At 43.1% G+C, this 15,275-nt stretch overlaps 1 protein-coding gene across 13 annotated transcripts in view; it reads left to right on the top strand.

The window, feature by feature from the left end:
- Nucleotides 1-15,275, top strand: part of PPFIBP2 (PPFIA binding protein 2) — a 143,858-nt gene that overhangs the window by 89,436 nt on the left and 39,147 nt on the right. For 12 of the 13 annotated variants that reach the window (XR_008492307.2, XM_054438155.2, XM_063671176.1 and 9 more), the window contains one exon: nucleotides 7,899-8,030. Coding sequence is in view for 12 of the 13 variants with exons in the window: in XM_054438155.2 (XP_054294130.2) it covers nucleotides 7,899-8,030 (132 nt within the window). In the remaining variant the exon portion in view is untranslated. Of the gene's footprint in view, nucleotides 1-3,334; nucleotides 3,633-7,898; nucleotides 8,031-15,275 lie in introns of those variants that run through there. The other variant, XM_054438154.2, reaches the window with a different exon arrangement.

The raw sequence follows: 15,275 nt of genomic DNA, 5'->3' as shown, positions 1-15,275 counted from the left end.
ACTATGCTGGCAACAAAAATCTCTGTATCATGGGGAGGGTTTCCCTGGTCTGTGATATAATTGAGGCCTGTGGTGGCATTTTCTAAAGTAGCCACTCTGAGCTCACTGGGGTCTAGTAGGTTCCTGCACAATAAGCTCCTCTGCCTCTGATCACTGACCCTTCTCTAGAGGAGGAAGAAGCTGATGCTACTCAGTGGATAAGAGGTTTTACATGGAGCTGGTGGTCAAATGAAGCATTTTCCAGAGACTGGCCATTTACAGATATAATCAATGTAAACAGAAACAATGTTCAATGTCAAAACAACACAGGGAAAGGGAGCACTGTGGGGAGCAAGTAAGGACATAATCCTGCTTTTGGGAAACCTTGGACAACACCAGCCTTTATTTCTATCCTCCCTACTGACCCAGAGCTTCAGGGTTTAGGCAACTTCATTTTTTTGACTTTTAGGTGAGGTTGGGGAGTGACAAATATAGGGGATTAAGAGTTCATGGATATGACTTTCTATAGATTTGCTATTTGCTATTGATCTGGGAAAGTCAGTGCACCTGTTTTCTTATTAGTAGAGAATGAGGATGACAATATGGACTCTGTATTGCCCACCTCTTACTTCTCAGAGTTATAGTAAAGTTATTCCAGTGTTATTAAGCATGAGCTATCACACAGTGAGTCAAGACACTGAGCCTAAGACAGAGGCCTAGTAGATGGCTGGTAAACTTCCCAGGAGAGCCTTTAAGCAGGTATTTCCATCTGAAAGAGAATATTAAACAGAGCTGTGTACATGTTCCGGTGGGAAAACAAATCTGTCTGAGGTGGGTAAGACAGTGATTCAGAAGTGAAGAAAACAGGAATTTTTCAAATATTCCCCAAAATTCCCTCTGGGGATTTATGAGCTAATGAGTTTCCTCATGCTTATTCCATGTGATGTTGGATATCCAGACTACAGGGCAAAGTAGATACTTTAACTCCATTTTACAGATAAGAGTGAGGTTCAGAGAGATGATTGAGTTAGTGAGGACTGAGTTTAGACTCAAACTCGAGTTGACTACAAGCACCTCTTCTCTGCACAGTGTTACTCATGAAAGAGACTTCCCTGCAAGGCCTGGGCCTTTTACTTCAAAGGGCAAAGAGACTTATTTTTCCTTTCATGCCTTTCCATGGCCCACTCTTTCATTCTGGTTTCAGGTTGCCAGTCTGGCTGCAGTCCTCTGTCATTGGTCAGTAACTCCCTGGGTCATATTCCGCACTTAAAGATGGAGGTAATTGCTTCAAGATGTGGCCCTTTAAGGAGAGAATAGGTTGAAAGGCAAATTTTTTTTTCAGCTTTAGTCAGAGCCTGAGTTTTGGAAAAAGGAAATGATGAGTTGCTCCGAGATATAAACTTTCTTTCATCTCTTAGAAGAAGTATTTGTCCTTCTGAAAAGGTTAGTGGCAGTTTTGTCCATTGATTTTTTTTCTAAACCTTTATTACCCAGTTTCATGGTCCATCACAGTGAGTAAAACAAACCACCCTCCCCCAGACCACCTCCCTCCTTATTTGCACAGGGAACCTTCAAACAATTGGGAGCAGAAGCAGAATGATGCCTGTGAAGCCTTTCCCCCTTATCCTCAGCTCGCTGCCTCCCCTCAACACCCTCCCCATATACTGCAGTAGCTGCATGACTCCAGCAGGATTCCACCCTGAAGGTCAGGAAGCCTTCAGCAGGGAGCAAGCGTTGCCTGGCGAGGATGTGGGTGCTCCAGACAGCCTGGATCAGAGTTGACTCCAGTCTTGAGTGAGAATGAGAATAAGGGCTCCAAGAATGTTTTCCTTACAGGATTGACAGAATAAAGGCAGCCAGCAAAGAAAATGGAGAAGAAAAAAGAAAGGTCAGGAAAACCTGGAGCAAGGAAGATTGGGGTGGCTAGGAGTACCTTACATTGAGTGGATAAAGGGCGAGACAGTTAAGATCTGAGAAATGCAAGCTGCATCTCAAAGTTTGTACATTGGTTCCAGGACTATTTCTGTGCCCTAGTTGGTGAAGGCAGAAGCCAGGTTCAGGCAGGCAGAAATCTTGTTGAGGAGTGACACACACATACACACACATGCACCCACACCCACCCACCTACTCACCCTCCCATACACGCACACACACACACCCCATACCTACTCACCCACCCATACACGCATACACACCCTCCACACACCTACTCACTCACCCACCCATCCACACACACACACCAACACCCATGCATTTGTCAAGCAAGAGGACATGGGAGTTGATGGTGGTAGCTTTGAGAGCAAGGTCAAGACAGAAGTTTCTTTAGAATGTCAGAAATTTAATCATGTTTATAGCCTGAGGAATGGGAGCTGATGGTGAGGGAGAGATTAAATGCCTGCCAGAGTAGATGATTGATGGCCCTAACCTAGAGTAGCACGGAGCTGGGTGGGAACTTGCTCAAAGGCAGTACAGAAGTGAGGGATAGTCCAGGACCATGTGAGCAGGAGCCATTCTGAGTTACCAGCTGAAGGGAGAAACAGGACCAGAACTCAGAGAACAGAGCCAAAGGCTGCTGGTTGACCAGGAAGTTACCGTAACGTTTATCAAGTTGTATGAGAATGTATGAAGAGTCAGGAGACTGAGAAATAGCCAGAAATGGGAAGGCCAGTCAGGGGCAATTCAGGAGCAAATTCTGGAAGCATTGTATCCTTTGATGGATACTTTTTATGTGCACCTGGAAGTGTTCTGAGCTAGGGAACAGTTTTCAAAGGTGAAAGAACCCTGCAGAAAAGATGGCAATGTGCAATTGTGGCAGTTTATCCTTGGAAAGGAACTATGGGCTTGCTGTTTCTAAGACAGGGATTTAAGATATATGAATGAGAGATGATGCTAGGAAACTTTGAAACAGAACTTACATTCAATGAACAGATGTATTTTATCTTTTCAGCAAATATGAAGAGAGATTATTTGAGGAGAAGAGGGAGACATGGTAGGGGTTTAGGGCTTGAGCAGAACAGAAAAGACTTGAAACAGTTCCTGAAAGGAATCAGCCAGAGATAAACACAAGTTTTGCCAGGCAGTATTGGAAGATCAGCTGTAATTAGATAGTATAAATTTGTACAAAAACCAACCGGCATCATTAAGTGACTTTCACTAGCAATTTTTAAGCTGTGGAGAGTGGAATCACAGACAAAAGACTAACAAATGCACATGAGGCCTGTTACAGGGATGAGATCCCATGAGGATTTTCTGCTGTGGTATGAATACAATTGAAATGACTCACCTCAAGGTACAGAGTGGATAAGGAAAACAATGTTGCTTCAAGGAAGTTGATAAACCAGGAAAATAGAGTTACTAAGTAACTAGTGGCTACAGAAGAAATTAGAGGTTGAGTGAGCAAGTGGGACAGATGAAAGGTCAGAAGACTGTGGCCAGAGGAGAGAATTTCCGAGCTGAAGATTTTAGCAGCAAAGCAAACACATTCTGGATACACATGAGATCCAAGTGGTGACTGTGCTACTGAGAAGCTGAACGAAATGGAAAGCAAAGCCTATTGGAGCTGAGGTCAAAGAATGTGAAGCCAGAGTGGATACTGAATGGAAAAGTTAATAACAAGGATGTGGAAGCTATTGAGGAGACGGAATGCGCCTAAAGTAGGTAGAAAAGCTGTTGATCAAGACAAAAGCCTGAAGGAAGTGGGTTAGTTCCTTCGGTTTGGGGAGAATGTGGTCTAAGTGAAGAGCACTGTCTTAGAATAGGAGGATAGATGCGGATGGTCGGGGGTGCCAAATACTGGCTTGGAAGCAGCCCTGGAATAGGGAGCACGGTGTTCTATAAGTTGGGTTGGTGGAAGCTGAGTGGTCTCCACTTGAAATGACTGGGAAGAAGGTGTAATATTGTTGAAAAAACAAGATTCACTTTATGTTGGAAGTAGAAGGAGCAATTGAGGATGTAGGATAAGTTAATTCCTATTAAAACACACATTTTAGAGATCACAGTTCATAATAGTGGCTAAGGGCCTTGCTGGATCTGGAGATGGGGAAGTAGAGCTGGACTGGGATAAGTTTGTTGAAGGCTGATTTTGAGTTTAGGGACCAAAACAGTAATTATGACAGGGGCAAGGGGAAGATGATCATGAAAGGTAGAAGCACATGCTAATAGATATAAGCTAGAAGAGAATAAGTAAATGTTCTATTATTAGTGAACTATATGAAATTAAGCAACCTCAGGTTTCTAATTAAAATGTTAGTGTGTCCAATTGTGAATGTCTGTTTGGAATGTTAGTGTGACTAATTCAAACACTGGCATGACCAATTTGAATGGCTGTTGGAACTAGTGAAAATATTGTCTTTATCAGCTGGAACCATTGGTATGACCAGTCACAACCTGGTAGTTAAAATAGGGATTTTGGCAATGATGGAAGCAGAGTAGACTCTTAGCTTTCAAAAGAGATACATTATGAAACTTTAAAAAATCACATCAAAGCAGTATTTTGAATGCTGATCAGAAGAAAAAACTGCATGAATATCTTTTTTTTTTTTTTTTTTTTTGAGACAGAGTCTTGCTGTGTCGCCCAGGCTGGAGTGCAGTGGCACGATCTCGGCTCACTGCAAGCTCCGCCTCCCAGGTTCACGCCATTCTTCTGCCTCAGCCTCCCGAGTAGCTGGGACTACAGGTGCCCACAACCACACCCGGCTAATTTTTTGTATTTTTAGTGGAGACGGGGTTTCACCATGTTAGTCAGGATGGTCTCGATCTCCTGACCTCGTGATCCACCTGCCTTGGCCTCCCAAAGTGCTGGGATTACAGGCGTGAGCCACCACACCCGGCCTTTTTTTTTTTTTAAAGACAGGGTCTCACTGTCGCCTAGGCTGGAGCACCGTGGCATGATCACAGCTCACTGCAGCCTCAACCTCCCAGGTTCAATCAGTCCTCCCACCTCAGCCTCTCAAGTAGCTGGAACTACAGGCCCATGCCACCACGGGTGCTAATTTTTTTTTTGCGTGTGTATTTTTTGTAGAGGCAGGGTTCCACTATGTTGCCTAGGCTGATCTCAAACTCCTGGGGCTCAAATGATCCACCCACCTCAGCCTCCCAAAGTGCTAGGCATGAGCCACTGTGCCCAGGCTGAGCATCATCTTAAGGTGTTCAAGTACTCAACAGGGGCTTTGTTTTATTAGTAATTGTCATGTATCTAGGCACGGGCATCTGGTAGGTATTTAAAAACATATTTGTTGAATGAAAGAATGAAGTCTCAGGGGGGATTTTTTTTTCCCTGAGATCTCAGTAGTCTGAAGACATTTTCTTATGGACCTTGACCTGTGCACTTTTTCCTTTTCCCCTTTGCATTGGCAGCTGGGAAGCTCACATGTACATTATAGTCCATCTCTAGCTGTTTATAGAAGTTTATGGCATAGATTTTCTACTAACTCTGACTTTAACTTATTTTCCTACCTGCTTTAATTTTTATGATTTATTTTTTAATTTGAAATATCTATTTTGCAAACTGCCTAAAAACATTTTGGGAATAAGGTAGGTAGGCAAAAGGATGAAGAACTAGAGAATGAGGTAATAAAGGAAGAGAGGGAGGTAGGGAAAGGAAAGAAGGGTAAGAGAGTAGGTGGTGTGAGGGATGATTACATCTTAAGATACTCACGTACTCAAGACTCAGAGACTCAGATAACACATTTTATGTGCCCTGACACTCAGGGAGGAACTGCTTAAGGCCCTTTGTGGCCTGCATAGCCTTAGCACTAGGCCTTGATAGGTAGTATGTGCTCAATGAAATCTTGGCAATTTGAGTGGACATTTCCTGGGCTCACTGAATATTTGTTGATTGCCTATTTTAGCATATTTTTTTAAATGTCTCTTAAAATGCTTGGACTTCTTTCTCTGTTTGGGAAACTGTGATACAATAGACTAAAATGAGTTCTGGAGTCAAACAGACTTTTGTTTGAAAACTAACTCTGCTTGCTGGGTGTGGTGGTTGACGCCTATAATCCCAGTACTTTGGGAGACTGAGGTGGGTGAATTACTGGAGATCAGGAGTTCAAGACCAGCCTGGCCAACATGGGGAAACCCCATCTCTACTAAAAATATAAAATTAGCTGGGCGTGGTGGCATGTGCTTGTAATCCAGGCTACTCGGGAGGCTGAGGCAGGAGAATCGCTTGAACCCGGGAAGTGGAGGTTGCGGTGAGCCGAGATCATGCCATTGCACTCTGGCCTGGGCAAAAAGAGCGAAACGCCATCTCAAAAAAACAAACAAACAAAAAACTAACTCTGCTGCTTATTGGCTTGTGTCCTTGGCCAAAAGATTTATATACTCTCTCTTGGCCTGTTTCCTCATCTGTAAAATTGGGATAATATTTACTGCCAACTCATTTGGAGGGTTTATTAAGAAGATGTATACAAAAGCACCAGCAGTCTCTGGTACAGAAGAGGCACTCAACAAATTTCAGTTCTCCATTGCATTGGACACACTCATCTGGCTGACTCCTAGTGGCCAAGTAGCCTGTGCTCTGGCTGCAGTGCTCCGCCTCTGCCTTGTGAGCCAGCTTCCAGTCTGGCTGGCCCAGGAAGAGCTGGCCTCCTTACTCCAGAGCTCAGGGAGCTTATTATGCTGAGTTGCTGGGCTTCTAGAGAGATACCTATCCCCTCAGACTAGCAGATGAACAGTTTGTTGCCTACCTTTCCCAGGTAGGGTGTTTCCCAGGCTGTTGGCCTGGGGAATCATGTATTCCAAGTCAAAAATTTCTGTCCCGTGTGGTTTGATTCATAATCTGAGGACAGTTCCGAATCTGTGACCTCATAGTGTTTGAGTCAGAGTGTTGAGATTGCCATTCTTGTACTGAGCTTGGGTTGCCCAAGATGATACAAAATGTTCAGACCATGGCAGGATATTGTATATTTTCCTTCTGTTCATTTGGCCCATTGCTTTCCTGGTTGCTGTGTCTATTCTCCTTGCCACAACCTTTGTAGCCAGTGTCTACCATGTGCCAGGATTTTGGACCTCATAGGACATTGCCCTTTGCCAATGGAAATATATGTTGCCCTGGACTTTAGGAAATGCTCCTGATTTTTGAGGTCCTTTATAATTCATATTAGTTCTAAGTGGATATCTTGCCTATCATCTTTATTTTTTACCCTTGTTTATGCTTATGAAGTGTTTTTATTAGTGACGGGTTTGTTGTCAAAGACCTGGGTTATTTGGTTATAGTCTGCTACTGTTCAAGTGATGGCAGGACTAGTAATAACCTCCCTGGTCTGTCTTCACAATTGGGAAAGAACAATCTTCTTATTTACATTCCAGAGTGGCCAGATTGTAATTTTGGAACAGCCCAGGAAAGATCCATCTCACGTAAGATTCCTATGTAATCATTCAACACTCTTTGAACATCTGCTTTGTGTTCTAGCTCCTGTCTAGGTTCATTGCAGAGAAGTCTTGTATTGGAACATGTTGAAAACTGGGCTGAGCATTGGTTGAGCCCAGAAAGTGATCTGGAAATTTGGGCTTTGAAAAAAATATATTGTTAACTTAAGCGTTTTTGTTTGTTTTGATAGAGAGGACCTGCTGCTTTGTCTTTTAAAAACTTGAGAAATTTCGTTCTTTGAAAGTATCCTTTCACTTTTCTCTACATGGAAATAATGAATAATGGTCTCTATGGGCAAACACATTTGAGAAATGTAGCTCACCTTGTCTATCAAAGCACAGTGGGTGGTATTGGGGGTGTGCTATCCCTGAGTAGCCCAGCATCAGCCCAGCCCCATCCATAATAGGCCTGTGACTCTCATGTAGCAGTCTCAATTCTGTGTTGTTGAACACACAACTTAGGTATAGCCTTATGTGCTGTAGATGAAGCCAGAGCTGTTCTTATTGCCATAGTGGTTTCTGATTTCGAGATCTGTTTTTGCTTGCAGGAGCTGCTAAGCCGCACATCTCTTGAGACCCAGAAGCTCGATCTGATGACTGAAGTGTCTGAGCTGAAGCTCAAGCTGGTTGGCATGGAGAAGGAGCAGAGAGAGCAGGAGGAGAAGCAGAGAAAAGCAGAGGTGAGGGTGAATGTGTACTGTCCTAAGCTCAGACCTGGGAAGGCTGTCATAATGTGAATTTAGGCCATCTGGTCAACTCCCAGCCTGGAAGCTATTGGGTGCCAGAAATATCTATACACTAGAGATGCAGTGATCTGTTAATACCAAGTTATCAGGTTTTGCTGTGGCTGCAAATTTCAGCAATATCCAAACCACCCAGTTTTGGCTCTAAGGCTTTATCTGCCCTCAAACTGCTGACAAGGATGGAAAGAGAAGCAATAGTTGGGGAAGAATAAGACAAAATGTGGAGGGACACAAGATGTCTTCTGTGAGATCCACGGAAATGACGATGTACCAGAATGAAGTCAGCCTCCCAATAGGCCATTGACACTAGATCCAAGGAGTCTGGAAACATTTCTTGATGTGCATTTCACTGACCCAGATGGAACCTCAGGTTATGTGTTTCTTTTCTCCTGATGGGTCTTATGGATCAGGCCATGTGCAGGCCTTCTCTTAGAGAATATTTTCCTAATTTTGTTTTTCAGTCTTTGTATGCCATTGGCTGGGACATGCCAGACTCTTTTTTAAATAAATGTTTAGAGAATTTTATACTCAGAGCTCCTTTGAGAGCAGGCAGCCTGTTTTAACCTTAGATAACTGTCTTCATGTGCCTCTACCTTTAAGTTCTTATATTCACACCTAGCAATGAGAGATATGAAAGAAGATAGGTTTTAGGTTTAGAAACACCTTGCTCATTTACTGACCTAACTGCTTAATAGTTCTGTGAACTTCAAGTTGGCTACTTAATCTCTCTGAACTTCAATTTCTTTATCTGTGAAATGGATAACTGTGTGGTAAAGTCCAAATAAAATCATGAAAGTTAAGTACCTGCATAGTATTTGGCATTCTGTCAGTACCTGGTATGTCTTCATCTCCTTCCTTCATTTAGGCTAAAGATGGATATTGTTCCCTTCTGATAAGTGCCAGCATTAGTGCATACTGACATCTGCCATGTTTGCTGAGTAAACACACTGGTGATTAGAATATTTCTAATGTGTGAGCATATTCCTTGCATTGCTTTTGAGAACATGTTCATTAATTAGAAGTACAGTTGCCAAAAGAAGATATCCCCAATAAGCTGAGAACAGTAGCTTGTGTTGATTAAGAGTCCAGGCTGATGAATCAGATCTCCTGGCTTTAAACTGAGCTCAGTGGCTCTGTGATCTTGCGCAAGTAATTTAACTTCCAAACCTGTTTCTTCTGTAAGATGGAGGTAGTAATACTTCCAATTTCTTTGGTTATTCTGAGGAGTGAATGAGACAATGTATGTGGAACCCTTAGCATAGTAATAGTTAGCTTTTATTGATCACTTACTGATAGTATTGTTAAGCATGTTGGAAATGAAAATGTAGACATAGATACATTATTTACATATTGCAAAGTTTATACAGCCTGAAAGCTAGTCTGTGTGAAATGTTAGTTGAATTAAATGTTCAGGGAGAAGTAACTGAATTTTCTTCTGGTTTAAAGGTATTTTACCAATGTTTCAACCTGCATGATTGTATGTGAACACACATTAGGACTTTGGGGGCAGAATTCCATAAACTCTGTTAGAAGGCTTAAAGTGGCAGACACTCAACTCAAAATTACTTAAGAAAAAAAGGGAGGAGAGAGACCTATGTCACATAACTTGAAAAGTCTAGGGTTTGAAAGAATACGATATGACTAGATCCAGGTAATCTCACAGTGTCACTAGAAATTAGTCTCAGTTGTATCACTTGGTTCTGTTTTAGCCTTATTCTCAAGAAGGCTCTCCCTAGGTGGTGACAGAGATAGTCATCAGTAGCTCTGGAATGATATCCTGCCAGCCAGGCAACTTCTGCAGTCAAAGAGGTGCTTTCTCAAAGGTTCCAGCAAAAGCCTCAAGATTGCATCTCATTGGGCCAATTTGGGTCATATACCTGGTTCTACACCAGTCATCGCAGGGATCCGTGCATGAGGGGTGGGGGGTGTGAGTATGAAAGTCTGTGGAAGTATACAGAGTTAGCACCAAGCTAGGATAATGCAGTCCCTTTACAGGGACATCAGAAAGGAAGGAGAGCTCCCACTTCTGGGACAAGAAGCACTAATGCAGTCATTTTACTGTTTGCTTTTCTCTTTCTTTTCTGAAGGACTATTTTTAAATCTGAATTTTTTGTTTTTGTTTTTCATCGGTCTGTTCATGCATAAGGCGACGTAGACCCTGAGTGTCTGGCCTCAATCCTACCAGATAACAGCCCTTCCCAGTTGCTAGTACAAATATTAGGTTTCCACGTGGAGGAATTCTGTAGGCTGTTCAAACCTGTGATAATCAGTGAGCAGCCACATGACCTGAAACAAATTCCTCATTCTTGTAATTGCACATAATCTTTGCTGGTATGCACAGAACTTCTACGTCTATTTGTGAGTGTCTGGAGCACCAGGGGTTTAAAACCACAGGGTGCTGCTTAAGCTGCACTATTGTCATGTGCATGGAGATGTTTATTTTGAGTGAGACATTTTGCTAAGGTCACCAGAGGTTGTAATTGCGTGAATAAAGGGAACGCTGCTTTCCATACTATACTGCTGCTGTTTTTTCCAGTGAATGTATTTATCCTAAGGGCTCATTGTGTGTGGTTCGGAACAGGCAGGATTCTTTTTTTGTTTTTTTCCCCCTTAGGTATGAGGTAGCCAGATCTGAAATAAACTTTCTCAGCTTAGCTCAGGCTTTATCCTCAAATTCTGTTTTATGTTTTAAGGAAAAGAAGAGAATGCTGGTGGCAAGAGCATTGCCACCACAATGTCACTAGAAATTAGTCTCAGTTGTATCACTTGGTTTTAGTTCTAGTTCTAATTCTAGTTCACACTGCTCCTTCTGCTCTGATTCAGATCATAGCCCAAGCCAGCATCTTGCTGCTTGTTTTAAGTTGTGGAAATGATTACTGACAGTCATTCTGTAAGACCTAGGGACTTGCAGGCGCAGGTTCCTTGATGGCCAGCCTTGCTTAAGAGTGAGTAGTGGCCCAAATGAGATGTGGGTGAATACTAGGTTTCCTGTTTACCTTTTCTCATCAGCCTTTTGCAATGGTTCAGGGTCATATGAGGGTACTGAAGATGGGATGAATTAGACGTATTCCTGAAAAGCAGGACTACGGAAGAGTGATTGACATGGAAAGTAAATACCAAAATCAAGAGGATGAAGCATGAAAGAAAGAGATCCAGAGGTAAAGGAAAACCTCTGTGTGGACACAGATCAAAGCATTGCAAAGGCGTGTTGCTCAGATGGGCCTTCCCCAAGAAAGAAATCTGGCTTCTCCATGCTGTGGGGGTGCCAGCAACTTGCAGCTGGACCACACTGTGGCAACTAGAGGGTTCTGTGAGTAGCTATCAGAGCAGCCTCTTAAGAAGGGATCAGGGACCCCAGATATGCTAGGAAGGGGAGTCAGCCCAACTGATCAGGGGTACACGTGAGCAAGAAGAGAACAGGGAAGAATCTTTAGAATTTCCTGCAGAAAATGGAAACATCTTACAGCACAAGTGATGATGCCATCATTTCTTCTTTCTTGTGGTTAGGACCCTGGGAGAAAGGGATTCTGATTTCTGAACCGAGGCAACAGAATGATGGACTTGGAATACAGAGTGAGATCTGGGCAGATTGTGTTTGCTCAGAGATGAGCTGGCCTAATAGGAGAGTTTTATTATTCTTGTTTTTATTTTCTTTATTTACTCATTTGCATCAATATAGGAAATATGCTCCCACAATTCAAAAATCAAGTGTTCAAAAGGATATATAGTGAAAGGTCTCTTTCAACACCTGTCCTCCAGTCAGCAGTCAGGAACAGTGCCATCAGTTTGTATCCTTCCAGAGTTATATTATGCGTGGACAAGTACATTCATATGGATACCCACAGACACACACACTTTCCCTCATTTTTATACAAATGTACACTATTCTAGACCTTTCTTTTTAAATTTAGCAGTCTTGGAGTTCTTTTTACACCAAGTATGTTTTTTAAAACTTCCTCATTCATATCTATGTCTGCATATTGTTCTACCATCCAACTATAGCCTAATTTATTTAACTAGTCCTCTCTCAGTGGACATTTAGGTGGTTTCCAAGTTTCTGCTATTACAAATAATGCTGTAGTGAATAATCTTGTATATATGTAAAGATATTGATGTGGAATTTATGGGTCAAGGAGTACATTAACTTGAAATTTTGACAGATATTTCCAAATTGCCCTGTCTAGAACATAGAGGTTATATTCCCATGAGCAATGTAATGTATATAAACTGAGCCTGAAAAAAGAAAGAACTAAGTAAAATTGTGTACAAGATTAACAGGTAAGATGGAATTGGAAACAACTGTGATTATGGGAGGTGCCCAGTAGTTTCACATAGAAAAGAACCATTAAGAAGAACTTTAATGGTTGGCAAAGTGTGATTAAAAAACAAAGTAAGCTGAGGTTACAACACAGGACAGCAATTATAACCTCATAAATGCCACCTAGACATCATGATGTGGAACCCAGAATGGAACAGAGCTACAAAAGGGTCTGCTTTACGGGAGGGAAACAGACCTGTTAGGAGATGGGCCAGCTCTGGAGATAAAGAATTATGAAGCTAGGCCAGGTGTGGTGGCTCATGCCCGTAATCTCAGTACTTTGGGAGGCTGAGGCGACTGGATCACTTGAGGTCAGGAGTTTGAGGCCAGCCTGGCCAACATAGTGAAACCCCATCTCTACTAAAACATACAAAAATTAGCCAGGCATGGTGGTACGTGCCTGTAGTCCCAGCTACTTGGGAGGCTGAGACATGAGAATTGCTTGAACCTGGGAGGTGGAGGTTGCAGTGAGCCGAGATCGTGCCACTGCACTCCAGCCTGGGAGACAGAGTGAGACTCCATCTCAAAAAAAAAAAAAAAAAAAAAAAAAAAGAATTATAAAGCTAAGTTGAAATGCCAAGCCTGAGGACAGACATACCACAAAACAATGACAACACATGGCTCAGGAGAATTAAGGCAGAGTAGCCCAGAAGTTTTGGGTACACCACACACTGAGCAGAGGGATGAAAACAGATGTGTTCCTGATGCAGGTCTCCAAACTGACTAATGCACACAAGGGGCAGTAATGGAGGGAGGGGAGCAGCAACCTATTTGTTAGCTCCTAAATATCTCCCAGCTGAATTCTGAAGCATTTGAATGTTTACTTGTTTGTTTTTCTCACTTGCTTTCACTCTGCTCAGAGGGTAGAAGACAAAACTAGGAAAACTGCCATTCTAGCTCCAACATTGAAGCAAAAGGAGAAACTGGTTTATGAAGTAAAAGTGATAGGTACCTTGAGAGAAAGTGGTCATTCTTATTTGAATGTTCACGAGAGTGAGCATGGAAAAACTAGGTATAAACAGACATGCACTGTAGACTTGGGTAAATCATAACTCTGACAGTTTAAAAATAAAATGGATGGGGAACTCTCGAATTGAGGAAGACCCAAGAATATTGAACTACTTAAATATAATTCCGACTGTGCAATCTGACAGATAATACCAATAAAAAGGAAGAGTTTAGAGGTCTCTTGAAAGGAAGTAGTTTTCAGAGGGGCTTGTACAAAAGGCAGAAAGGACATATGCTAAAGACAAAAGTGCACCTGCATGACCAGTGTCAGGAAGGGGACATCCCAACCTAAAGGACAATGCTGAGGACAACACAAAGTCATACACACACACACACACACACACACACACAGTTATGTTCTTAATAGGAAAAAGAAAAAATGGACTTGATTCCATGGATGCCTCTGACAGATACAAAAAATTTAGGACAATAGTCCCCCAAAATGCTTGCTATAAGTTAATTTTAAGGAATCAGGAAAATCAAATGAGTTGCTAGAAAACTGGAAATGAACCATTTCCTTCTTGATTTTCAAAACGGCAAAAGTTTGATAGATTCAATAAATTTTAGTCTATTGAGTTTGGGGCCAACTCTATGATGGTGTGCAAGAAGGTAGGAGACAAAGTAGGGATCCGTGTCCTCGAGGAGTGAGTCTCGTCAGATTGGCCTTATCGGTTTGGCCAGGAGTGTGTCTTGTGGTAGACCAGGTAAATCCACATTTCAGTGAAGCGTTGCAAAAACGTTGCTTGGGATAATCTTGTGGACAAGATGGAGGAATAGAAGATGAATACACTGAAATAGGCATATTGATGCCTGAGTTCAGGGTTTGGGTACATATTGTCATGGATAAGTGTGATGTGTGCCATATGTCGCCTGTGCATAGGTGCTGACACATTGGGTGTTTGGGTAAGGGGAGTCAGTGTGTGTACCATGCATATGTGGAGAGGGGATGTGTTTGTGTGTGTGCCCCAGTGTGTACCCGTCTCTGCTATTGTTTCTGCTTGGATGAAGGGTTTCTTCTAGACTCCATGCCTCGGTGTTGACACAACAGTATGGCACAAAGGAGCTGTTGGGGATTTGTTCAAACTGCAAGACAGGCACCTGGATGGGGCAGGCCTGAGGAAAAATGCCATGTCTTTTGGTTCTGGTGAGGAAAGTGGAGGGCCATCGACAGTGACCACTGAGTGCCACCTGCTCCCTGCCCCATGCACACTTCCTCTGGGCTGTTCTCTTAAGGAGTTCTGCGTCTGAGAGCTGTCTGACCTGGAGCGCTTTTCTCTTCTTTCTTTTCCTTCCTACAGTCGGTTCTGAATGTGATCAGTGAGCTGCAGGAGCAGATGTGTAGGCTGCAGCTGGACATCCACAGGCAGATTCAAGAGCGCCTGTTACTCAGTAGGGACCACCCTGAGGAGGTGGCGGCCGGCGACGGTGTGGCCGAGCCCCAGCCCTGCAGCCAGGACTGTGCCTGTTGGGAGGGGTCACCTGTAGGAACCACACTTAAGTATATCAGAGCATGCGTGTGTGGGGCATTTCACTGGTGGAGGGGCTGGGGTTTCTCCTAACCAGAACAGAGTGCAGTGGCTTGGCATGGATCTGTTGTTACCTCTGGGCAGAGCTTGGACTCACTCAATCCTCTTGGGATGTGAGGTGAGCTCAGTGACCCTCACTGAGCAGGGTCTGAGCAGGTGAGGCCAACCCTCAAACAGGTGGCACTCATCTCCTTTAGGGCTGGGAATGAGGTGCACCAGGTGCTCTGAGTGATGGGGCATTTGTGCCACAGGAAGCCTCATGATTCCTCTTCCCGGGTATATAACTCAGATACTGATTCCTCCTCCCAGGCTGGGAGGAGGAAACAAAAC

Source organism: Pongo pygmaeus, chromosome 9 (genome assembly GCF_028885625.2).
Source record: "Pongo pygmaeus isolate AG05252 chromosome 9, NHGRI_mPonPyg2-v2.0_pri, whole genome shotgun sequence".
NCBI lineage: Eukaryota > Metazoa > Chordata > Mammalia > Primates > Hominidae > Pongo > Pongo pygmaeus.
This window is presented reverse-complemented; position numbering and strand designations above follow the sequence as displayed.